This window comes from Patella vulgata, chromosome 1 (assembly GCF_932274485.2).
Source record: "Patella vulgata chromosome 1, xgPatVulg1.2, whole genome shotgun sequence".
NCBI classification, from domain to species: Eukaryota; Metazoa; Mollusca; class Gastropoda; family Patellidae; genus Patella; species Patella vulgata.
Genome location: NC_065879.2, coordinates 72,713,629 through 72,741,027, shown reverse-complemented (window position 1 = coordinate 72,741,027; position 27,399 = coordinate 72,713,629). Strand labels below are relative to the sequence as shown.

Sequence of the window (27,399 nt, the reverse complement as noted above, 5' to 3'; positions counted from 1 at the left end):
GGGGTTATTATATAAAAGAGAAGGAAAACTCGTCTTCACTTATTTAAACGTTTATTCATTCTGAAATGTTCCTTTGGAGTTATTTAACAGGAGGAGGACATCCTGCATCTGCAGGAATCTTGTCAACACCACACGCCATTACAACATCATTACAAAAAGCGGTTGGTACGGCTGTCCCACATATTGCTTCATGGCAGTTGTTGAAATCAAACAGAACAACACTACCATTCTGGTTTCTGTAATTGTAGTAACATTCCTTAACAGATTGGTCAGCGAAGACATCAGCACAAAATTTCACAGAATCCCTCTGTAATGTTTGTGTTGGGTTACATGTAGTAGTATAAATTCTCTTACACTGAGGATTTGTTCTGAAAATATAGATAATACAGAAAAAAATTAAACCGAATCAATTTTATTTATAAAGAAAGTTTGGCCCAGTGCTTGCAGTTATACTGCAAATTTGGTGGAGCTTTTTATTTTCTTTTTTTTGGGGGGGGGGGAGAGAGAGAGAGAGAGAGAGAGAGAGAGAGAGAGATGGGGTTTAACGCCCACTCGACAGAGCCCAGGTAATTTTGGGGCACATGATTTAATTTTATTTCAATAATTCGCATGAGCATAGGGGGTCTTTAGCAGTGGGAGGTAATCGGGCTTTTTATAAAGTGAAGTACCATATCAAATACATCTCCTCAAAGGACAAGTTTGTATAGTCTTATTGACCAATTTTGTCATACACAATAAACTCGGTTTGTAAGTCAGCGATTAAAGTAACCATGCGTCATTTGCATTTTTCTCTAAAATATCCAATGTCTCACGGAGTAAAATTTAGATTAATTATTTAACATTTAATTAAGAAAACAAAATCAAAATACCAATATAGATAATGTTTCGGCTTGGATTCAATCGGATTTAAAACAAGCCTATAATATCAGTAAATATATTCGCAGACAGCAAAATGGCGGTGGGCTTATTAAATAGCGAACAACATAGATCGATGATATTTAAATTCCACACATCATTGTAAATACTGAACGGAATTTAACCATTTTTGGACTGATGTTTCTATTAAAGATTTATATTTCAAAATATTGTAGTTTGCAAGTAATTTCTATACCGCTACAATGACGCATCCATCAACAGAAGTCCTCATCAGTGTTAGCTCTAAAATCGTTGTCAAAATATCCAACAGTTTAGAGAAAATCTATTATGAACTTTATTGCAAGCTTTATACTTTTATAAAAATAGAACGAAAATATAACACCGTGAAACACGTTAAAAAACAGTAAAATTTAAAAGAGCTAAATCGCTTATATTCTTGACCTAGAAATTGACACAAATGGGTAGCAAGTCATATAATAATATTAAATGAATGTATATAAACTGATTTACATTCAATATTTCTGGCTTTACTGTAATTTCTAATCAATTAAGTTCGTTAAAATATCCCAGAAGTCTCAATCGAATGGAAATCTCTAACGTCTGGTTATTCCAGTATACACCGATAGTATTTATTGCACATGCTCCAGCGATACGATATCAGCTTAGGTGGAAGTGGACGTAAAACTCTAGGAAAATGGGGCCACCGTTTGACATGTGTCTAGCCTCGTGTTACAAATGGTGCTGAAAAGCGTTATGGTATCAATGGTAAAATGTTTATTTTGTTTTAAATATTAGATACCAGACGCCCATCTCTTCCCGGTAAGATCACAACCAATGTTGATTTAAATTGAAAAATAATTCATATTTTCAGTGTCGAAGACTTTGAATGGTATTGAGTTAGAGACTTAGCTACTTTCTACTCTCATACGGCTCTACGTAGCATTTACACAAATACGAATTATTAGTTCTGATAAAAAACACATGGCCACAAAAATCGTACATTAAGAAAATTTCGACGAAAGAATGAGGGTTTTATTTCATTAATCGCATGAGCCCGGAACTCTTCACCAAACCGGGCATGGTTACATTCGCTAGGACAACAAATGTAATTAATTTTATAGAGCATTATATTGAAATGTATATAAAATTTTTTAAGAACGTTGCGTGCTCTAATAGGGATATGAAAGGGCTGCATTGAAAAGTAAAATGGAGAAATGTTCTCCTATTCCAAAAGAGAGAGAGAGAAAATGGGGTTTAACGTCCACTCGACACAAACTAGGTCATTTCGGGACTAACATATGGTTTAAATTCATTTCAATAATTCGCTTCCGCGTAGGGGTCTTTAGCAGTGGGAGGAAAACCGGAGGACCCGGAGAAAACCCACGAGGTTGGACAGGCGACCCTACTCCTTGTCACGTACAACCGGGATTCGAAACCACGCCAGTTGACTCAATGACAGGCCTTATGATACAGCGCGAGCGTGCTAACCATTCGGCCACCCAACCCCCCTCTCCTATTCCAAAGATTGATAGGGCAAATAGTGGGTGATCAAGCTCACTCAATGTCTTCTTTAATACGTAGCGACCTACGTAGGGTACACAAAGACATAGTTCTCTACACCCACCCATCCGTACATCTTATGAAAGGTAGCTTGGTCGACAAAAGAATTGACCTTATTAATTTTCGGAGTATCAAACGGTGCAGTGCCAGTCAGTTATAATTCATTTTTATAGTATTATCAACGCAATTAGTATAAAGTCCCCACCCCAAGTGTCGCGATTTCATTTGTTATAGTTATAGTATTTGTTATAAAATGGGGGTCTACAACCGATTAGTAAATCGAGTAAAGCAGCAAAAGTTTCGCCATTCTCCGAAACGTAAATGTTGCGTTAACTCTTCTGTGGCCTTTGTTCTTGCTGCACGTAACTTCAGGTAATAAATATGGGCTGTCATAACATAAATTCGCGGCCTGTGTAATACGATGGGGGTTTCATTTTAAGATGTTTTCCCGATGCACCGAATCAAAGCTCTGGGGTGTAACTGCAATATCATCTTGGCGAAATCTGCAGGTGTTCTTAATATTTAGATCAGACCCCGGGGGGGGGGGGGGAAGGGGTATTGTAAATCATACAAAGATGGCTAACCACGTGTCTATTACCAGACGCTTGACAATGGTACACGCAGAACATGCAATAACATGTAATTACTGAGGGCGTCCCTAGCAATAATGTTATACCCCCTTTATTAAAGAAAAGAAGCAATAAACTGAAGATTAAAAATGAGAGAATGGAATGATTGAGATAATGAATGAATGAAAATGGATGAATTTGGAAATGCTCGTATGGGGAGAATGTAGATAAACATCAGTTCATGACGAACGAGATTACAAGACAACTTACACAACTAAATTTGTGACTAGCTAACTGCTATTAATAGGTCAATAATTCTCACAATTAGAGAGGAGAGTACATGTACTTCCTAACCGACTCTGATTTGGTTGAATGTCTGGTTCTTTATCATAGTTTGTTTCGAGATTTTCAACGCATTAGATATTTGACACATTTGACTTTCACGAAATGTTATCGTTGGTGTTTGGTGAACTTTCGCTAGGTTGGAAGTTAGGGGTTTCACCATTGGTTTGTTAATCCTCTGACTCCCAATCTGACACTAGTAATTCATCATCCAAATCATATTTCAAGTTTGCTTTGGTTATAAATTTTCGCAAATGTTTACGATTACGTCTGTCACCAGATTCCACAATATATGATCGTGGATTCTCATCATGTTTTACTACTTTGCTGGTTTCCAGGATTTGTCTTCTGTTGGTTCCATTCGAATTGGTTCCGTTGTTTCAGTCATAATAGGTTTTCTGTCTATCTTTTCCATTCTTAATGTTTTATGTAATTCCCTTTCGTTGATTAATATAGGGTTTAAGGCTGGTTTGGTTGCTATCAGCATGTTTCTGGGTTTCCTTCCCAATCGTACGTAACTAACGTACGAAAATTAATTGGTGGCTAGCTTTTTTTTTCGCACGTATACACTGAATGGCCATTTTGCTCAGTAATCCCAGCCAGAATTTGGCTATTTTCTAAATTTGCGTTAAAGTTTAAAATATTTGTTTTGGAACTGAAATAAATTAACTATTAGTCAATCCCAACGCTAAAAACATCAACAGAATTGATTGTGTATATCTGAAATAGACACGACCGACGCACAAAATAGTGCCAAGATGGCAGCCTCTATGAACAACCATTCGCAGACGCTGTCATTTTAGACAACGCCAATTCTATGAGTTGTAGATGTTATTTTTGTGAAAAATCATTGGAAGAAGAGAGAACATGTTGGGACTGGACGAATTATAGTCTTTATGGGTGCAAAAGAAACAATGCTGAAGATAAACCTATTGTTTACAATGCAACGTGTTGTTGACCTCATGACCCATTGACGTCAATGTCATGACCTGTGATATGTAGATCACGTGATATGGATATCATGGCTATTGACTGTGTCTGAGATTCTTCTCCGCAGGAAGCGTGTCTCAGATGTTCAGAATGCTTCACAATAATAGTTGGGTTAAGTGACGATCCTGCTTTGAAAGTGGGGAATGGAAGTTTTGTGTTCGATACCTTCCTCTGAAGAATATTGGGGACCATTACCAGATCTGAAAATCTGCGATTTACCATGACAGGAGAAGATGGATTCCATAACTGGTGATGTTGTTGGTCGTAATACGATGACATCTGGAAATCTGGAGTAGTAGTCTACGACGATCAGATTTTCTTGCCTTCAAGTTCGAATAGATCACTTAAAACTTCACGGTAAGGTAGACATGGAGTACATGTAACTGTTGGGTTGAGAGGTTCTGCATTTTGTTTTGGTTGTCTGTACATTCAGGACCTGGCTAAAAGAAGACCCCTCTAGATGTGATTCGTTGGCTATCTTGAGCATTATAGAACGTTAACTTGGAAGTAAGATCGTAAGTTTGGCCATCCATTCAAGATAGTGTGCAGAATAATTTGTATTTCCTCTCTGGTACAGATCAGAGGCGGAGCCCCCCCCCCCTCCTAATTTTCGACAGTGCCCTTTTTACTGCTGAAAGTGCCTTTTCTCAGAACCAAAATATGTCCGTTCCCAACGGGTTGCGGGGATCCCAAAAGACTCAAACCATCGACTCAAACACTTGTCTCGTCTAATTAATGCTTCCACTTTCAAACGAATTCTTGTTGTTTCCATCATAATGCCTCGCTCGCCATGACAATTTTCGAGTCGCGTGTTCAACTGGCTTTTTTGCTCGATTTTAAGGCTCTTTTTCAACGATTTACGAACGTTTACTTAGACGAAAATATCAGCCAAATAGCTCTTGGAATGGCTACAGATGCAGGAAATGACGGTTAATTTTCTTATTCGTTAACGAATCGAATAGGAAGCTGTTACAGACGATAAGAAAGGGCTGCGAAGGGGGGTTTACAATACATCTACGAATTTCGTAGACCGTCCACGAAAGTTTTTGACAAACAAAAACTTTCGTGGCCGAACTACGAACAAAATAAGAATCGCTCACGAACTTCAAGAACTGTCTACGATTTATCTACGAATGAAAAAGGGGACATAACTCCATTATGTTTGTTAAAGTATCAGGTGACACCGTTTTGTAAAATAATTTAATAAGGTATTCTCATAGAAACATTCTAGTAAGAAGTGCTGTGTATAATGCCCATTGAACAACTAATATAAGCAAAGGGGACCTTCACGACTATGAAATAGAAATCGTATTTTGAATGTTTGTAAGGGAAACACAGGTTTCTCTAATCTACGAAAAATGTCCAGTCTTAATTAGTAAACTAGAACTGCGAAGCAGTAATGACGGGTTTCACCGGTGCCACGTTACCCTTGAACTTATGTCACTTCCGGTACCAATGAAACCGTTAAACAGGTTTCCACATAAGCATTGCACACATGAAATAAAATGGACGCAGAAACAACCAAATCCAGCAATCAATTCATTTGCTACATGTCAGTGATCCTGTCAAAATTACATTACTTCCGGTGATAATGAAAATGTTAAATTGGTTTATGAAATCAGAAATAGCATCATCACATGTTGAAAATTTTATGTAAATCCTATAATAATTGCCACCTTTATAGACCAAAAACCTTGAAAAATGACTTGTAGAAAATCGCCTATTTCTCTGCAACCGTACAAGTTAGAAACCATTTTGAGGTATCTGTATGATCGAATGAGTTCATTCTATTTGTTGATTGGAATCAAATATCATAATTTTAAAAACATTACAAATCTGATTCATTTGAATAAAATATCTGTTTTGAAGGCTAAAAATACAGTTTTTGCCAAAATGACGTTACTTCCGGTGATAATGAAAATCTTAAATTACTTGTATGATATCGTAAATGGCATTATGTATCACACAGTGAAAATTTCATGAAAATCGAATAATAATTGACACTTTTTTTGACAAAAAAACCTTAAAAAGTGACCTGTTGAAAATTGCCTATTTCTCCGCAACTGAACAAGTTAGAAACCATTTTGTGATATCTATATGATCGTAAGGGTTCATTGTATTAGTTGATTTGAATCAAATATCAAAATTTTAAACAATTAACAAATATGACTCATTTGAATAAATTACTGGTTTCGAAGGCTATAAATACAATTTTTGCCCAAATTACGTCATTTCCGGTGATATTGAAAATGTTAAATTGGTTTGACCTAGTTAAAATTGACATTACACATCAAATGGTGTCACTTTTATGAAAATCGAATAATAATTGACTCTTTTACAGGCAAACTAGCGTAAAAAGTGACGCATGCAAAATTGCCCATTTCTCGGCAACTGCGCATATTACAAATTAATTTTCACATACATTCTCTCCGTATAGATTATTGCTACGAGTTTATGAAAGTTACGAAGTAATATTTTAAAATATGAAAACGCTGAATGGGTTGTAAATAGCTTAATTTTACACCTTTTTTCACCTTTTAATCGAAATAGCCCGAAAACGGAATCGAAATTAAAAAAAATGGTCCCAACATTTTGTGCGCCTTTAAAGGGCGCACAATTTCAGTTATACCAGATTTGAACAAAATAATATTTGCTTTCGAAAAATGGTACCTAACTGTCAAAATTGTAGTTTTTTGTCAATTTACGCCACTTCCGGTGCCGACAGATAACACTATTGGTAACAAAAAAAATGACAATTGAGACAACGGGGCATATGAACTTTGTTTTATACAAATCGAACAATAAATAATTAATCTAGGACTGAAAAACTGAATTAGCCAATGGGGGCCAAGGAAAATTACCGAGATAAAAAATTTTCACATTTTTGCCCAAGTCAGAGGACTCGTTATATTTGTGTAAAACACGATTAAAAAATATTCATAAATAAAAAAGTTTTTTGTAAAAATTTAAATTTTCTAAATTTAGCGCCTAATATCTGCGAAGATTTGCCGAAAATCAAAAATCAAAAGTAGCGTAGCTATGTGCCCCGTCTCCGGCTATGCCAAAATGCATCGAAAGTTAAAATCCAATGATTATTGTTAAAATTACTGCAATATTTCTAAAAACGATAGCTTCGGTGATTTCGGACATTTCGCATTGTCGCAGAACGTTCAAAATAGCTTTATCCTCTAAGTCACACCCACTTTTCCGATAAAACCGAAGAAATCGTAACGATCCGACAATCAGTTGCTGAGATCTACTCAAAACAAAAGAAGAATAATAATAATAAGAACTAGAACTGCGAAGCAGTAATGACGGGTTTCACCGGTGCCACGTTACCCTTGAACTTATGTCACTTCCGGTACCAATGAAACCGTTAAACAGGTTTCCACATAAGCATTGCACACATGAAATAAAATGGACGCAGAAACAACCAAATCCAGCAATCAATTCATTTGCTACATGTCAGTGATCCTGTCAAAATTACATTACTTCCGGTGATAATGAAAATGTTAAATTGGTTTATGAAATCAGAAATAACATCATCACATGGTGAAAATTTTATGTAAATCCTATAATAATTGCCACCTTTATAGACCAAAAACCTTGAAAAATGACTTGTAGAAAATCGCCTATTTCTCTGCAACCGTACAAGTTAGAAACCATTTTGAGGTATCTGTATGAACGAATGAGTTCATTCTATTTGTTGATTGGAATCAAATATCATAATTTTAAAAACATTACAAATCTGATTCATTCGAATAAAATATCTGTTTTGAAGGCTAAAAATACAGTTTTTGCCAAAATGACGTTACTTCCGGTGATAATGAAAATCTTAAATTACTTGTATGAAATCGTAAATGGCATTATGTATCACACAGTGAAAATTTCATGAAAATCGAATAATAATTGACACTTTTATTGACAAAAAACCTTAAAAAGTGACCTGTTGAAAATTGCCTATTTCTCCGCAACTGAACAAGTTAGAAACCATTTTGTGATATCTATATGATCGTAAGGGTTCATTGTATTAGTTCATTTGAATCAAATATCAAAATTTTAAACAAATAACAAATATGACTCATTTGAATAAATTACTGGTTTCGAAGGCTATAAATACAATTTTTGCCCAAATTACGTCATTTCCGGTGATATTGAAAATGTTAAATTGGTTTGACCTAGTTAAAATTGACATTACACATCAAATGGTGTCACTTTTATGAAAATCGAATAATAATTGACTCTTTTACAGGCAAACTAGCGTAAAAAGTGACTCATGCATAATTGCCCATTTCTCGGCAACTGCGCATATTACAAATTAATTTTCAAATACATTCTCTTCGTATAGATTATTGCTACGAGTTTATGAAAGTTATGAAGTAATATTTTAAAATATGAAAACGCTGGATGGGTTGTAAATAGCTTAATTTTACACCTTTTTTCACCTTTTAATCGAAATAGCCCGAAAACGGAATCGAAATTAAAAAAACTGGTCCCAACATTTTGTGCGCCTTTAAAGGGCGCACAATTTCAGTTATACCAGATTTGAAAAAAATAATATTTGCTTTCGAAAAATGGTACCTAACTGTCAAAATTGTAGTTTTTTGTCAATTTACGCCACTTCCGGTGCCGACAGATAACACTATTGGTAACCAAAAAAATGACAATTGAGACAACGGAGCATATGAACTTTGTTTTATACAAATCGAACAATAAATAATTAATCTAGGACTGAAAAACTGAATTAGCCAATGGGGCCAAGGAAAATTACCGAGACAAAAAATTTTCACATTTTTGCCCAAGTCAGAGGACTCGTTATATTTGTGTAAAACACGACTAAAAAATATTCATAAATAAAAAAGTTTTTTGTAAAAATTTAAATTTTCTAAATTTAGCGCCTAATATCTGCGAAGATTTGCCGAAAATCAAAAATCAAAAGTAGCGTAGCTATGTGCCCCGTCTCCGGCTATGCCAAAATGCATCGAAAGTTAAAATCCAATGATTATTGTTAAAATTACTGCAATATTTCTAAAAACGATAGCTTCGGTGATTTCGGACATTTCGCATTGTCGCAGAACGTTCAAAATAGCTTTATCCTCTAAGTCACACCCACTTTTCCGCTAAAACCGAAGAAATCGTAACGATCCGACAATCAGTTGCTGAGATCTACTCAAAACAAAAGAAGAATAATAATAATAAGAACTAGAACTGCGATGCAGTAATGACGGGTTTCACCGGTGCCACTTTACCCTAAACATGTTACTTCCCGTACCAATGAAACCATTAAACAGGTTTCCACATAAGCATTGCACACATCAAATAAAATGGACGCCGAATCAACAAAATCCAGCAATATCAATTCATTTTATACATTTGTTACATGTAAGTGTACTGTACTTCCGGTGATAATGAAAATGTTCAATTACTTTTATGAAATCAGAAATGACATAGGGCATCACATGGTGAAAATTGTATGTAAATCGAATAACAATTGCCACTTTTATAGACCAAAAACCTTGAAAAGTGACTTGTAGAAAATCGCCTATTTCTCTGCAACCGTACAAGTTAGAAACCATTTTCTGGTATCTGTATGATCGTATGGGTTCAATCTATTTGCTGATTGGAATCAAATATCATAATTTTAAAAACAATACAAATAAGACTCATTTGAAAAAAATATCTGTTTTGAAGGCTAAAAATACAGTTTTTGCCAAAATGACGTTACTTCCGGTGATAATGAAAATGTTAAATTAGTTCTATGAAATCATAAATGACACAAGATATCATATGGTGAAAATTTTATGAAAATCGAATAATAACTGACACTTTTATAGACCAAAAACCTTGAAAAGTGACTTAAGGAAAATCGCCCATTTCTCTGCAACCGTACAAGTTAGAAACCATTTTGTGGTATCTGTATGATCGTATGGGTTCAATCTATTTGATCAATAGAATCAAATATCATAATTTGAAAAAAATAACAAATACGAATCATTTGAATAAAATATTGTTTTTTGAAGGCTAAAATTTAAGTTTTGAGCAAATGACGTCATTTCCGGTGGCAGCGCAAGGGGTAAAATGGTTTGACATAGTCCACTATGGCATTAGGCATCCAATGGCGAAAGAAAATTGAAAATCGAATAATAATTGATTCTTTTACAGCCAAAATTACGTGAAAAGTGACTCATGCAAAATTGCCTATTTCTCGGCAACTGCTTATATTACAAACTAATTTTCACATACATTCTCTTCGTATGGATTATAGCTACAAGTTTATAAAAGTTACGTAAAAATATTTTAAAATCTGAAAAGCCTGAATGAGTTGTAAATAGGTCAATTTTACGCCTTTTTTCACCTCTTAATCCAATTTGCTAGAAAATGAAAAAGAAATTAAAAAAACTGCTTCCGACATTTTTTGCGCCTTTAAAGGACACACTCTTTGAGTCATATAATTTTTCAAAAAAATAATATTTGTTTTCAAAAAATGGTACCTAACTGTCAAAATTGTAGTTTTTGGTAAAATTATGCCACTTCCGGTGCCGACAGATAACACTTTTGGTAATAAAAAAAATGACAATTGAGACAACGAAGCATATGAACTTTGTTTTATACAAATCGAACAATAAAAAATTAAGCTAGGACTGAAAAACTGAATTAGCCAATGGAGGCCAAGGAAAATTACTGAGACAAAAAATTTTAACATTTTTGCGCAAGTCAGATGACTCTTTAATTCTGTGCACAACACGAGTAAAAAATATTCATCAATAAAAAAGTTTTTTGTAAAATTTTAAATTTCCGAAATTTGGCGCCTAATATCTTCGAATTTTTGCTGAAAATCAAAAATCGAAAGTAGCGCAGCTATGTGCCCTGTCTCCAGCTATGCCAAAATGTATCGAAAGTTAAAATCCCATGATTATTGTTAAAATTACCGCAATATTTGTAAAAACGATAACTTCGGTGATTTCGGACATTTCGCATTGTCGCAGAACGTTCAAAATAGCTTTATCCTCTAAGTCACACCCACTTTCCCAGTAAAACCGAAGAAATCGTAACGATGCGACAAGTAGTTGCTGAGATCTACTCAAAACAAAAGAAGAACTAGAACTGCGAAGCAGTAATGACGGGTTTCACCGGTGCCACGTTACCCTTGAACTTATGTCACTTCCGGTACCAATGAAACCGTTAAACAGGTTTCCACATAAGCATTGCACACATGAAATAAAATGGACACAGAAACAACCAAATCCAGCAACCAATTCATTTGCTACATGTCAGTGATCCTGTCAAAATTACATTACTTCCGGTGATAATGAAAATGTTAAATTGGTTTATGAAATCAGAAATAGCATCATCACATGTTGAAAATTTTATGTAAATCCTATAATAATTGCCACCTTTATAGACCAAAAACCTTGAAAAATGACTTGTAGAAAATCGCCTATTTCTCTGCAACCGTACAAGTTAGAAACCATTTTGAGGTATCTGTATGATCGAATGAGTTCATTCTATTTGTTGATTGGAATCAAATATCATAATTTTAAAAACATTACAAATCTGATTCATTTGAATAAAATATCTGTTTTGAAGGCTAAAAATACAGTTTTTGCCAAAATGACGTTACTTCCGGTGATAATGAAAATCTTAAATTACTTGTATGAAATCGTAAATGGCATTATGTATCACACAGTGAAAATTTCATGAAAATCGAATAATAATTGACACTTTTATTGACAAAAAAACCTTAAAAAGTGACCTGTTGAAAATTGCCTATTTCTCCGCAACTGAACAAGTTAGAAACCATTTTGTGATATCTATATGATCGTAAGGGTTCATTGTATTAGTTGATTTGAATCAAATATCAAAATTTTAAACAAATAACAAATATGACTCATTTGAATAAATTACTGGTTTCGAAGGCTATAAATACAATTTTTGCCCAAATTACGTCATTTCCGGTGATATTGAAAATGTTAAATTGGTTTGACCTAGTTAAAATTGACATTACACATCAAATGGTGTCACTTTTATGAAAATCGAATAATAATTGACTCTTTTACAGGCAAACTAGCGTAAAAAGTGACTCATGCAAAATTGCCCATTTCTCGGCAACTGCGCATATTACAAATTAATTTTCACATACATTCTCTCCGTATAGATTATTGCTACGAGTTTATGAAAGTTACGAAGTAATATTTTAAAATATGAAAACGCTGGATGGGTTGTAAATAGCTTAATTTTACACCTTTTTTCACCTTTTAATCGAAATAGCCCGAAAACGGAATCGAAATTAAAAAACATGGTCCCAACATTTTGTGCGCCTTTAAAAGGCGCACAATTTCAGTTATACCAGATTTGAAAAAAATAATATTTGCTTTCGAAAAATGGTACCTAACTGTCAAAATTGTAGTTTTTTGTCAATTTACGCCACTTCCGGTGCCGACAGATAACACTATTGGTAACAAAAAAAATGACAATTGAGACAACGGGGCATATGAACTTTGTTTTATACAAATCGAACAATAAATAATTAATCTAGGACTGAAAAACTGAATTAGCCAATGGGGGCCAAGGAAAATTACCGAGACAAAAAATTTTCACATTTTTGCCCAAGTCAGAGGACTCGTTATATTTGTGTAAAACACGATTAAAAAATATTCATAAATAAAAAAGTTTTTTGTAAAAATTTAAATTTTCTAAATTTAGCGCCTAATATCTGCGAAGATTTGCCGAAAATCAAAAATCAAAAGTAGCGTAGCTATGTGCCCCGTCTCCGGCTATGCCAAAATGCATCGAAAGTTAAAATCCAATGATTATTGTTAAAATTACTGCAATATTTCTAAAAACGATAGCTTCGGTGATTTCGGACATTTCGCATTGTCGCAGAACGTTCAAAATAGCTTTATCCTCTAAGTCACACCCACTTTTCCGATAAAACCGAAGAAATCGTAACGATCCGACAATCAGTTGCTGAGATCTACTCAAAACAAAAGAAGAATAATAATAATAATAAGAATAATAATTTTAACAAAAACAATAGTGTTTCACACAAGCTACGCAGTGTGAAACCCTAATAATAATAATAATAAGAATAATAATTTTAACAAAAACAATAGTGTTTCACACAAGCTTCGCAGTGTGAAACCCTAATAATAATTTTAACAAAAACAATAGTGTTTCACACAAGCTACGCAGTGTGAAACCCTAATAATAATTTTAACAAAAACAATAGTGTTTCACACAAGCTACGCAGTGTGAAACCCTAATTACTGGTTTACTGGAAGTGCTACATACACATACATTTACAAACAGACATGCAGACCGCCAGTCAGATAAAAAAAAAGAATCTTACTCATAATCCTGATTAATGTTTCCAATATTAACGTAGACTATGTAGTCGTTGTAATTCAGAGATAGTCCTGTGGCTGTATCTGCGTTAAATGTTACGGGGTCAACCGGTCTGTTACACAGTCCTGGAAACTGTTCATTAGGCACTGTATCTGGTGGGATTGCGATGGTTACTGAGCCGTCTTCTGCTCGGAATCTAACTTCGGGTCCATACCCTGTAAAACAAGGCGATATTATAGTAGGGTGAATTTCAGTTAAATCTAAATAATTATTATTCTCACAATTAATAAATTCAGTGCAATACTAAATGTTTAATACGTCGTGCGAATCCCAACAGTGTTGCTTAATTCAGTGAGCAATATTTTAATTACTCTTAATATACCTTAAAGTGCACATAAGATGGGTCTGGAAACTTTGAGATACGTGTAACCAATGGTTACTATATCCACTTTACGGCAAGTTCACACCAATCTGATTGAAATTAATTCAGCTATCTTCACTCAAAGTCGCAAAAATAGACCTCCCGTAAAAACGACTTTGCCAATTATCGAAAACACTCTTAATCCCCTCAGACGCCAGTGACGTCACAGTGACCGAATGCATATTCGGAATGATTATTCCTTAATTACCTATATACCGCTGGCGTGTATATTTATTAACGCTTGACTGACCCCTTAATCCCCTAATTAAATAAAACAATCGACTGCGGAATAATTTGTTTTGTAATTTATTTTAATTTAAGATCCTATTTATAATTTGTTTTATAATGTCCCGCCCTCTCTTCTCACAACAGCGATTTTAAAACTGTGTTTTAAAGTGACTTTTTGTTAAGAGCCACTCTACCACCGTGTGCAGTCCAAACGATTCGAAATATATTTCCGTCAGAAGAGTATTGTGGTTCTAATTTCCCCGAGTAAAAGAGTACAGAAGTAAAAGATGTGGTCGTGCAAAATGAATCATTAAAGTCAAACATGACTGAAACGTGATTTTTTAACGACGATCCGTAGCTCGATTTCCTGTAGTCATCGTACGGCGTCTTTCTTTCTGTATGTGGATTTGACTTCATTACTCTGAAATCGACGGTAAAAATGAAATAGGAACAAATATCTCAATATTATACGTTAGAATAAAGAGATTGAGAACGGTCATCTAACTATCTTTGTGTATTGATAAAGTGTACTGTCGTTAATATCTATCATTAATCAATCCGACTAAAGTTGCAGACATGGGACCATAAATTAATTTACATATCGATGTAGATAATGATTAGCGTTGCACACACATTTAATTAACAAGTAAAGATGTTGGATTAAGAATGCTGATTTGGTTATTATTAGCCCGCCCGATCAAAGACATCACTCTAGGTAGAACGTGTTAAAACTCCACGAACGAACGACACAAGTTACGGGGGAACTTTGCTGCAAACATTTCTCCACACCACAACTAATGGTTGAATCGTACATTACTCATCAGTTGTTTATAATTATTTTTTACCCAATAATCAATTAGATTTGTTCACCGATGTTTTTGTAATAAAGTAGCCTCGTATTATTTGTTGATTGGCGTTTAGACAATATTTAATGGACTTGATACGAAATCTGAATATAAATTATTCGATGCAATTGTCGCTCCAAAATTTAACGTCAGTTACTACGGCCGTAGTATGCATGGCACCGTACACGGTAATAAGATTCCCAGCGTTGATTGGCTGAGAAATGAGGGCGATCTATTGTTATGCATAGTCATTCAACAATTAAATATTCGCCGTGAATTTCAAATGGAGTTACGATATAAATTGTTTGTGTATAGAAATGCTTATTATAATTATATATAGCCAATAACGACAAATTACTGCCACTATTTGTATTTCTGTGCTTATATAGAGATAGTTTGGGAAATCAAATATTATCCAAATTACCGGTAAATGGGCTAATTGCTTGGGTCGTCTTCATCTGTCACGTGACCTTTTTAAACAAAGGACGCTTAAATTGGTCTACGGCATGATAAAGCATTTTAAATTCACTCGAAAATACTCCAATCACAAAAAGTCTAATTTATAACAGTACAAGACGATAATTCGGTGATTATGATTAGGCCAGTCACGTGTTAATTGGACCGTGATGTGTATATCAGAGATATACTGTACAGGTAGTGATATATTATGTATAGATAATGTATATAAGGGATCTTCCCATATCGCCGACTCACCGAATTCTGGAAAGTCGACCGCGGCACCCTTTGATGGGATCAAAACGGATTAAAAGCGTTAATGAGGCAGGGACCAGTCATTATTAATATAGTTCACTGAAATTGATTTTTATCAGAAGTCGACTCGCTCACTAATTAATAAAATTAATATAGTTCACTTAAATTACATGAACTTGAATTTTGTCAATTCAACTCACTCATTAATTAATAAAATAATAGGCTGCAGTTCAACATGAAGCTGACAGGTGATCGAAATTCAGTTCATTGTGATTATTTCTCATTGTTGTGCCCGACGTTTTCCAACAAACAGATAGCGGAGAACAGTTTTTATTTATCAGTGATGGTAACGATGAGAAAATTTTAGGATTTACCACACGACAGAATCTTGAGTCTTTGTGTGACTCGAATGTAATTTTTGGCGATGGAACATTTTATGTATGCCCACGAATTTTTTATCAACTATACGCCAGCCACGCACTGATTCAAGATCGTTCTGTTTTTACCTGACAAGAGAGGGTCGACATACCGGAGAGCAATAATATATAGATTGTTATAAATTTAAAAAAATAAAAATAAATGCTCCCAAAATTATCTGCTTAATGAGGTTTATCCTTCAGCTTGGGTCTATTGTTCTTGGCCACTCATTCCCATAACATCGACCAAAATTTTTCCCCTAAAACTCGGTGAGTCGGCGATATGGGAATGAACCGTATATACTATGTGTAGTGCCTGTGACGTTACCAGCCAATCAACCGGATTAAGGTCGCAATTGAAAAATTGAAAAGCGTTTTTGCGTGTCGGATACTCAAACGTTAAAAGCCGAATTAATTTTAATCAGATTGGCGTGAGCTTGCCGTAAAGTGGATATAGTAACTATTGGCTATACGTAGCGAAAAAGAAATTTGGCCATCTTATGTGGTCTTTAATTACCCCCATTATTTCATATTGTTTTATATGACTGAAATGCCCCCGACTTCTCGGCAATTTGGCATAGGTCCGTCGCACGAGTTACATAATATTAATGATCCTTGGAACATTTTCAACATCTTGACATCAAAAGTTCATTCGAAAACAGCAGATCTGATGATTTACCTGGAACTGTTTTTTGTGCGCAATGTTAATGATTTGGCGATATGAGCGAAAGTTCTTAAGAAACGCAAGTTTGAGCCGCCATCTTGAATCTTTGTGAAGCGTCCGGGGGAAGGATACATTACGTGACATTCAAAATGGCCGACGGATAGCCGACAATTTTTCCCAGGGGTAAACGAACAACAAACTTCTCTCTGGAAGACGAGATCGCTAATATGGCTGATCACGACTTCACACTATTTTTTTCGTAATCAATTCAAACGGACAATGAAATATTTTCAACACCTCAAAAAGGGACATTATGATCTCAACAATATGTTGATGAAATATTTAATTATAGATACATTCTCATTAATATAAAGCGGCCATTTTGATCTCCGGAAACACCCGAACCTCCCCAACCGGCGTACAATTAGCATCTTCCGTGAACAATAGCCAATATTCGAAATTAAGGAATGGAATGTTTGTAAACGAAAATCGTGCTGTACTTCAATTATGTATTAACCAATTTTATGTAATAATTGTTTATGTATGTTAAATACAAAAACTTTAGTGGTATCAATATTGACAGTTTAGTTCGTTAATTGAAGTACAGCAAGAATTATCGTTTACAGTAACATTCCATTCCTAGATTTTGAATATTGGCTAAGCACAGCCACGAACCTGTGACCTCCGGTCTGCACAAGCGCGAATTTAATCATGGCAGACCAATTCAAACGAATTTGTTTGTGTTTTTGAATCCCACAATTCTACAAAATATTGTTGATTTGTCCTAAATTTTCTGAGCAAGTATGTCGGACTGTCTGTGTTGGCATGCCGGGCCTAATTCCTTGAGGGCCCTAGCACTGAACCCGACACAGCTTAGGTAGTATCAGATAAATACTGCAATTGAAAACAATTCAACACTTATTTGACATAATTATTATATTTTGGCTATGTGTGATGTATTTTCGAAAGGATTGGTGTGTGGGTGTGTGTGTGTGTGTGTTGGAGTGGGTGGTGGAGGTCGAATCCGCTAGCCCCACCCAACAATGACGATGGCTACGCCACTGCTCACTGCTTAAATGCCTAATGTGGTTACATTATTTTAGAAATTTTAAAATACCTTGAATATTAACCACTGTTTGACCGTTTGGTGCATCACGTGTAACGTCAACTGCCAATGACTGATTTACAAAATTGGTAATCTTTTGATATGGGGCAGCATTATTCTGGAATAGAAAACAAAGAGAAAATGCTAAACCTATACTCGCCGATAGGCATTCATCGATAATTCCGTCATGTTTGGATTTCATCTCGGGCAACCCAAATATACGAGCGGGCATTTCCCAATCAATTTTCAATACTGAATAATCTTCGCTGAATCGGGCATACTTCATGGGAGAGAGAGAGAGCAATGGGGTTTAACGTCCACTCGACACAAACTAGGTCATTTCGGGACTAACATATGGTTTAATTTTATTTCAATAATTCGCTTGCGCATAGGGGTCTTTAGCAGTGGGAGGAAACCGGAGGACCCGGAGAAAACCCACGAGGTTGGACAGGCGACCCTACTCCTTGTCACGTACAACCGGGGATTCGAAACCACGCCAGTTGACTCAATGACAGACTTTATGATACAGCGCGCGCACGCTAACCATTCAGCCATCCAACCCCCCCATACTTCATGGTAACATCACCAAACAATCTCAGAAAACGACGTAAAATTTGCCAGTGTCTACCATTTCATGCATATGGAAAAATATATATTCCACCACACACACACACACACACACCCACACACACACACATATATATATATATATATATATATATATATATATATATATATATATATATATATATATATATTCTCTTTTGCAATGAATAAGTTCTTAATTTCTAAATCATCAATAAAAGAGAATTAAATTTTATTTACTTGTAATATACCCAACTAAAAACAGTTGTTTATGTAACTGTAACTCGTTGTTTACTGTACTCCAAACAATAGAGGATACGAGTCTTAAGATTTCTGGATTTAAATTGAGTCTTAAGATTTCTATTTACTTGCCTTACTATAGACACTCTGGATTTAAATTCGTTGTTAAATTGGACAATATTTTTTTTATACAACTTTTACAAAGTACAATTGTGTGCCCAAATTTTCCCAGCATTTGGTGCCCAAAATGGGGGGGCGGCCGCTCCCTCAGCTCCACCCCCCCCCCAGCTCGTACGCCTATGATTGTGTACACCAATAGAAGACACAAAGGTGCGACGACCATTGACCCGATGTGCTAAAGCAATAAATATGTAGATTTATGTGGATTTAGTTAGTTTTGGTATTTGGGGGGATTTTCACGGGTAGCAGAATTTGCCAAAATCCACACAAATCTACGCAAACCACCCATTTCCACCATTATTTCAACTTAAAAGAAAAATAATTTTTATCGATATTTGATAATAATTATACTGTTCTTTTCACGTCTAATTTACAACCGTAAATTGCATTTTCAGGGGCATTTTTGAAACAAAAACGTTTTGATTTTAAATTAAAATGCCAATTTGGCATACACAACAGTATATTATTATTATCAAATATACTCTTCAAATAAAAAAGAAACGGAAAGTGACATGTCGTCGTCGGTATACCCTCGCTCTAAATAATAATTTAACGGCTAGCGCTTTCTGTTCGTACTGAACATCTTCAGGCCATTTTTATTTATGAAAGATGACCAAGATATATATCATTATAGTTGAAATAATGGTGAAATTGGGTGGTTTGTGGTGAATTGTGCGACCGCATTTGGGACATTTTCACTCAGTTGTGAATATGGCGGGCAACCATCACTGAATCGGTTGCAAAAAAATATGTTCTACCTGTGTGTAACAAAATAGTTACGTTATAAGGCGTATGTTACAATACATTTTGAAGAGAACCCATCTGATACTGGTCCAAAATGCCCTTATTGCAGTCATTTGTGACAAGTCAAGGAGGTTGATAGTATGTGTAGCACAATAAAATGTTCGCACCTTGCCCCTCTAGTCGACACACCCACCCCATACGTCCCGTTACTAGTTTAACTACCATATCTCCTGACATCTATTATATATGCTAGTTTGAACTTACCCAACAACCATTTGTGTCACAACGCAACACTATTTCGTTGTTATCAAAAGTAAATAGTCTAATTAACAGGGCAACAACCATTATTTGTGACGCATATCTGGCTTGGTAAACTTCTTTGGTTATGGCTGTTATTTGGTAATTTAAATTTTTCTGTGGGGGTGCTCTTGGAACATCACCTTCAGACAGAATCTGGGTGCATGGAAAATATATGGCAGAGTCCTCGTGATTGAATGTTCTGATGTGTGGATCACCCATCATTGTGCAAATATGCATTGTGTCTGAAAAAGAATGGAAAGGATATGTGGTTTACAAATAAAGCTAACTTTCTTTGACAACAATGTAAACATTTCCTGTTCTGATGTCTATAAGCTTCCTCTTTGAATAAGGTTAAAATAAAGTATCGAATTGGGTTGATCTGGTATGGGGCAACGTCTACTATACGATTCAGTTTTTGTTTTGGAGAATTTAAGCGGAAGACTACATATTTTAGTTTTACCATGTCGACAGTGGAGCACAAAACCGATTACATAGAATTTCAGCGAGTACATAATGCCGTTCTATATATCAGATAAAATGCAAATGAAATCGACAATTTTATTTTAAACGAAAAATATTTTCATAATGGCCAACAGTTAAAATCTGTACTAGGATTTCGAAGCTCAGCGAATAAAATGGCTGTATTCTCAAAATATTTTATGAATAAGGCCCCAGATTTCCCTAATGAACAGAAACAAGAAGTGATGTCATGTCTTTATTTTCCTATTAACGATTTCTTATTGAAGATTCGCTTGGCCTGTTTATTTTTTACAATTTTTTTGTCTTTATTGTTATGAAATCTTGTTTTTAATTACCCCCCCCACCCCACCACCAGAAAAATCGTTCTCTATGGTCAAATATTAACCGTAATGTATTACCCGTTATTGCCATTGCAACCCTAATTTCTAGAGATCATGAGGACAGAATCGATCGGCTGTATGCATACTCTGGGCAGCAAATATTCCAGAAGGTCAAATATCGATGTACTATTTGAACCAGCCTGTATCTGTCCCAAAGCTAAAAATGGCGATGTTTGTAGTAACAGGACAAATTTGTTCATTTTGTACGTCACATTGCTTCTCAAATTTCAAATTATCCGTCTGAAAATGATTTACACTAATCGCTTCAATCTTCAACGAGATCACAGCACATAGACGGCTCTACTTAAAATTAAGAACGATATTGACCTGGCAATGGATAAGAATCTAGCTGTGCACCTAGTTCTTTTGGATTTCAGTGCTGCTTTTGATACTATAGATCATAGTATTCTATTTCAAAGGCTGGAATGTTTAGTTGGGATCTGTGGTGTCGCACTGTCATGGATAAAGGCATATCATTCAAGATAGAATACAACAGGTGCAAAAAAGATAAAATCCAAATTTTAGTAATTTTATTGGATAATATTAGATTGATTTTAGTGCTTAGCCAATCAAAATTAAAGTATCTACTAAAATTTGGATTTTATCTTTAGTTAAGATTTCGAGAAACAGGCCACAGACCTGTGTCTCAACCCTGTGCTGTTATAATAGGTGTTCCGCAAGGATCTGCATTGGGACCTCTACTTTTTGTCTTATACATTCTTCCAATTGGTCAAATCATAAGAAGACATGGGGTACAACCCAAAAGATATAATAATATTCACTACAGCCTAGCAGAAAACGCCTCTCATCAATTCCAGATAAAAAATAAACGAATGTATAAGAAAACATAGAACTGATTTATATATGAATGACTCGCAATACATTCCGGGGACCGCGGTTGCTCAGTAACTAAGATAGTAGCGCACTGGGGTTTTTTCCGTCACGATTTCCACTGGTTCGTGGTGCAAGAACGAGTGTCAAGTCGTCGGGACGTGACGAAAAATCGCGGTTCCATACACACTGGCTTGCACGTAAAGGAACACTTGCCAGTTAGAATTCGATATAAGAGTAGGCCGCAGCGCCGCTATCTGGGCAAAAAATCCTTCATCGAACATTATGGCGTATCCCCGCCTGTATTAGTGTGTACAGAAAAGTAGAACGTTAAACCCCATTTCATTTTGCAATGCATTCCACGCCTGTTATGATCATTCAAAAATCTAGTAGCGCGACTCTTTATACACTTCAAGTTTTCTTGTTTGACTAAATATACTACACTTACCGATGACACACCTAAGTCGGGCATTTCCAATATAACCGGGCCTACATTGACATGTATTGGTAGTCGTATTACAAAATACGTTCACGTCATTAACGCATTTATAATCACCACATTGCACACCTGTAACAGATATAAGAATGTTTCTTTGTGGATTAAGACATAATAAAGTATTGCATAAATGGACAAAGCACACAAAAAATTCAACGAATACAGCAGCAATATTACATTTACATATCGAATTTCCAAGGAAAGACATAACATTGTGATCGCATAAGACTCTGCTAACACAAAAGGATGCAGATTAAATTCAAACTTACCATCGAAGGAATGAACCACGATTGGTGATACTAGCAAGAATATTGCTAACTGCCACATTGTGTAATTTTATTTCTGTTAGTTGGTGGTTGGTTTGTAGTTGAAATGCATGGTTTAGTGTTCGTAATTTCTTATATAGGAAAAACTTTTCAATACATTTGAATATATCGACACCTTTCGACGGGAAACCAATGATATATTATGCATTACCAGCTGCTCTAATGATACGTGCATATTTACATTTTTTAGTCAACAATATTGACAGTTCAAAAACTAGAAAACAATAATGAAACATAAAGGTGACGTTGGTGGACCATATATATATACACAAAAAAAAATGGTGTGTGTGTGGGGGGGGGGGGGGGGTCTTTGACTTACTCTCAGGGAAATGCATAAAAAATTAGTGAGTAAGGAGCTGGCTCGCTAACCAGTGGAGGAGGGCCCAGGTTCCATCCCGTTGGTGCCAAAGAAACTTCCTTGGGATTTTCCGATGTGGTTTTGCCTTGTCAGTGGTGCAGGATATGAGACCTGACAAGGGACAGAGTCTAGTGGTTGGAGGGAACACGTTGGCATGCACGTAAAAGTGCCCTTTGCTGGTGGTATTCAAATTAAGAGTAGGCCGTAGTTTGACTGTAAAAGTGCATGGTGTATGCCCGAGTAGCAACACAAGACCAGAAACAACATGAACACACATGGTGAGAGAGATGCCGGCTTTTGACTACCTCGACAACATTTCCAAAGTGATTACATATATACTTCAATATCAGGGTTTTTTTCAGTGCATGTAAAAACGCGAGAATTGTGATACTCATAATTTTTGTAACATCATCGCCAATATAAAACAATTAATGTTACCCAGGCCTTTATGTAATAACCACGCCATTAGTGCCACAAAACATCTACTCTGAACTGATCATTTTTGTTAAAGCCCTGGCCATTTCTACAAAAGTGATCATTGTAGTCTTTGTTGACAAAAATATCTAAACATTTTTGTACTATCTGGATCACATTGTCTCTCTGATATGTCCATTTTCTCAGAGCAAATAGGACACAATGCATCAATATCTAGACAAGATAAGGCCAACCAGCTCTTTATTCGATGTTGTTAATTCTTAGGTCTTAATTCATAGTCCTTAATTCTTACTAGAGTTTAGTACTGTACAACTTTTCAAGTTATTTACCGGCACATTTATATTTACATACCTTGTAAAAAGATCAAAGTTTCACGATACTACACTTTATTAAATGAATTGGGGGTGGGGGTGGGGGTATTTAAAGCCAAAGAAATTCGTAATATCGGTTCATATACTGCTGAAAAGTGTGTTTAATGCTTGCTATAAAATGTAGATTATTTTCTGGCACATTTGCATTTACATACCTTGAAAAAAGAACAAATATGAATGGCACACACATGTTTTAAATGAAAGGGGGGGGGGGGGGGTATTTAACAAGAATTACAATATATTATCGGGGGGTGCAAAATTGCAAAATATATTCTGACATTTTCAAATTTACGTACCTTGTTAAAGCAGGTATAATTTGGATCGTCTGAACTCTATTTAAAGATACATTATGGCAGATTAGATAAACAGCTGGCAGTTCTCGCTATAATAGTTAAAAACTAGATAATGTAAAGGCAATTTGCTCAAAATTTCAGTCAAATTGATCCACTCTGAACAGAGATTTTAGCGATTGAATTTTCGACCTAGCCTCGATCATCATTACTAAAGTCGGTACGATAAAAAAACATAGTCTCGATTATCCATTTCATGATTAAATCCGATTCGCGACATAACCCCAATTTCGCCCACGAGAAAACTTGCTATAGAGAACGAAGCGGAAGTGTATTCTAATTTTGATTGCAGGTGGCATTAGGGCCGGATTAAGCATGCATGGGCTCCTGGCTGAAAATGTTACTGTGGCATCAAAAATGAGAAGGGAGCATATGGTAGATTGCCAGGGTGGTATATAAAGAGATCTATTTATTTGACACAAATTTATACAACATAATAAATGAGATATTTATTTATAACTGATTTAGGGCCGTTTACCAATTTTGAGTCCCTTTAATATTTGGGGCCACATCCACAACAGCTACTACGGTTCACACCCGCTGACGCAAAGCAGATTTAGGGAGAAATAAAACAGCACTTATTAATATACAGAAATTTATTTTGATTTTCAAATATAAAAAAAATTAAACATATTTTTTAATATAATATAGGCGCCGTACACTACTCGTATAAGTTTCAATAAACGTTTATGACAACCAGTCGAGTTCAATAAAATGTACGATTTTTGTTTATGGTCTACGGCCACAACTAATATTCTATGTTTGTTCAGGAAACGAAAATCATGCCGGTCAGAACTTGAAACTGAAAACATAAACCGGTTTGTAAATAAATTATTCAATACAAGTACGAATTAAATAATGCATATATAACGAAACCATCAGATTAAAGTTGTAATTTTATTATCGTCTGCAAGTTTTACCATACCTTTGGTGATTTCTGGACCGATAAAGTTGATGATCTTAAATTTGGATTTGGCAGTTTCATTTGAATAAGCGTTACATCCATTCAAATCCATTGATTTCCAGCTGCATCAAGGTTCACGGGGTGCACCCTTTTCCCGTGATTCCCTAAGCAGAAGCATCAGAGGTGGGCCAAGGCTCTGATGAGAGATCATCCATATTCAGAAATAGTTAATCTATCATTACCATATCTAGCTGCCGGTCTGCGACAATCAATAGAAGCTCAGAGCCACATATAAAATGAAAACAAACGTAATATAATAAATAGAACGTCTAAGATGTTATTTCTTAAAATAAGAAGAAATAAAATCTGTAATTAATATTTGCTTCCTTTGAGCCATCATTTCATGTCATCTTTGACTAACATCTAATTTGAGAATATTAGACCATTTCAAGTCCTAATGTGTGGTGGCTCATCTGGAGCGCGATCGCGAGGGCCTTGGCCCGTAGTGCACTGTCGAGTACAACCGATTGGGGTTCGGACAGTAAATAACTAACCCAGTTAACTTTTAAAAAGTCGTCAAATCTTTTTTTGTTTTTTGCAGCAGCTTTTTGCAACAATCGGAAGAAATGCATTTTAGAGTAATAAAGCCCATGACACAGGCGGGGTCGCATCAATTTTGCCATTCACCCACCCTCAATGCTCCCTCTGAGAATGATGAAAACCTTAGAGATTGTAAATGACTCCCGAGTTCCATATAGACCTGTCATATAACCACGTACTGACTGCAACGGGGTATAGTTATATGCTTTCAGTATTCCCAGGTCCTTAGCAGTAATGTTAGAAGTACTGGGGCCACACAATTGGAGTGTTTATCTTCGTTGTACATTATTCTACACTGGAATAATACAAACCTGTATTCGTGGTACATTATTCTACACTGGGATAATACAAAACTCTATTCTTTTCGGTTGGTATAATGATTTCGTAACCGGAAGCAATAAGACCGTAACTTATGATTCTCTATTACTTTTACGTCTTGTTATTTCAGTGTCACAAAAGACAAAGGATTGCTAATATACTTTAGTTATATCCCTGTAATTGTGGTTTGGATAAACTAGTTTTATCATACTTTACCTAGTGTTTATTTTCAAATATATTTTCGTTTGTTTACTTTATATGAGACCATACTTTGGTTTTTGTTTGTTTTTATGTCGTTTATATTTACACTATAGTGAGCGCAAACAACGTCTTTGTGTTCTACTGACCAGACTTGACCACCTGATTTAGCCAATGAAAGGATATATTTTCTTGAGCAATCCTGGTTTTAGTCAATCTGTTTAAAACACAGATCGTTTTACATAGTTCAAAATTTCGTTTTACTTGTCTGTACTACACTAGGATCTGGAGGAGTTGTTATCATTGACGTGTTCTGGTTGATGTGAGGGATTAGCCAATGAAACGGTCTGTTACGGCGAGCTTTTGGCGTGAGGTGCACGGAACTGTGGGTAATCCACCAGTAACATCAATGCTGATTGGTTAATCAAATGTCTGACGTCATAGAGTCAAAAGCCGTTCGAATGACCTTTGACACGACCTCCCAGTAAAACTGGTCAGATCTTCATGTAGTGTAGGCCATCGAAAATATAAAAAAAAAGGAAACGAAATATAGATCTGTATTTTAATCAGATTGGGTTTTAGTCAAACACAGGGTTTCTGGTCAAACGATAAAGGTAACAGATGGCGGCTACAGAAGAAGTAGTCAGATCTTATGTATAATAGACAAACACTATATCCAAGTCGAAGTAAAGATTCATATACTTCATAGGACAAGACACTTTCTGATCAGTGATTCTTCGAGAATAAATTTTGTGTTCTTGTCGCCGTTATGAATGTGCAAGAGAGCCCCAGTCATAACATCGTAATCAATATAGATGATACAAAATGTCTCACAAATTGGGATTTAATGAAACGAAAGTTTACAAATTTACACACAGGTAGGTATATGACTAATAGACTGAACGGTGGACATCCAACAAATATACGTAACTATAAAACTACAGTTAGACGCCAAAACGTTGGAATAAGACAACATCATTGTAGTGTCCTGAATTAACAAACGAAACCCAATCAAGTGCTTTTGTTGAAATTGAAATTTCAATTCGAATTATACTTGGTTTCTTCAATTTACAGCCGATTTTTAGAAATTCTTTAGAAATAACATTAAATTTATTATCGATATTATTGGTATATATTCATATTAAGGTGAATATTATTTAAGAATTATTGATCGATCAATGACATTGATTGATAAGAAAATAGATATTTAGACATATTGATAAATATTTTA

At 35.4% G+C, this 27,399-nt stretch overlaps 1 protein-coding gene across 1 annotated transcript; it reads right to left on the bottom strand.

Moving 5' to 3' along the window:
* Window positions 1-34: 34 nt before the first annotated feature.
* Window positions 35-22,713, bottom strand: LOC126823429 (uncharacterized). Its single transcript, XM_050552273.1, has 6 exons — window positions 22,578-22,713; window positions 22,261-22,380; window positions 20,086-20,363; window positions 18,085-18,190; window positions 13,687-13,897; window positions 35-368 (listed from the first exon to the last, which is right to left on the bottom strand). The coding sequence occupies exons 1-6, from the start codon at window positions 22,633-22,635 to the stop codon at window positions 80-82; spliced, it is 1,062 nt and encodes a 353-aa protein (XP_050408230.1). The 5' UTR covers window positions 22,636-22,713; the 3' UTR covers window positions 35-79.
* Window positions 22,714-27,399: the final 4,686 nt, after the last annotated feature.

Coding starts and splice junctions, on each gene's coding strand:
- LOC126823429 (XM_050552273.1), bottom strand. CDS start 22,635: ATGTGGCAGTTAGCAATATTCTTGCTAGTATCACCAATCGTGGTTCAT. Junction 22,381..22,577: donor CGTGGTTCATTCCTTCGATG/GTAAGTTTGAAT, acceptor TATCTGTTACAG/GTGTGCAATGTGGTGATTAT. Junction 20,364..22,260: donor CCGACTTAGGTGTGTCATCG/GTAAGTGTAGTA, acceptor ATTCTTTTTCAG/ACACAATGCATATTTGCACA.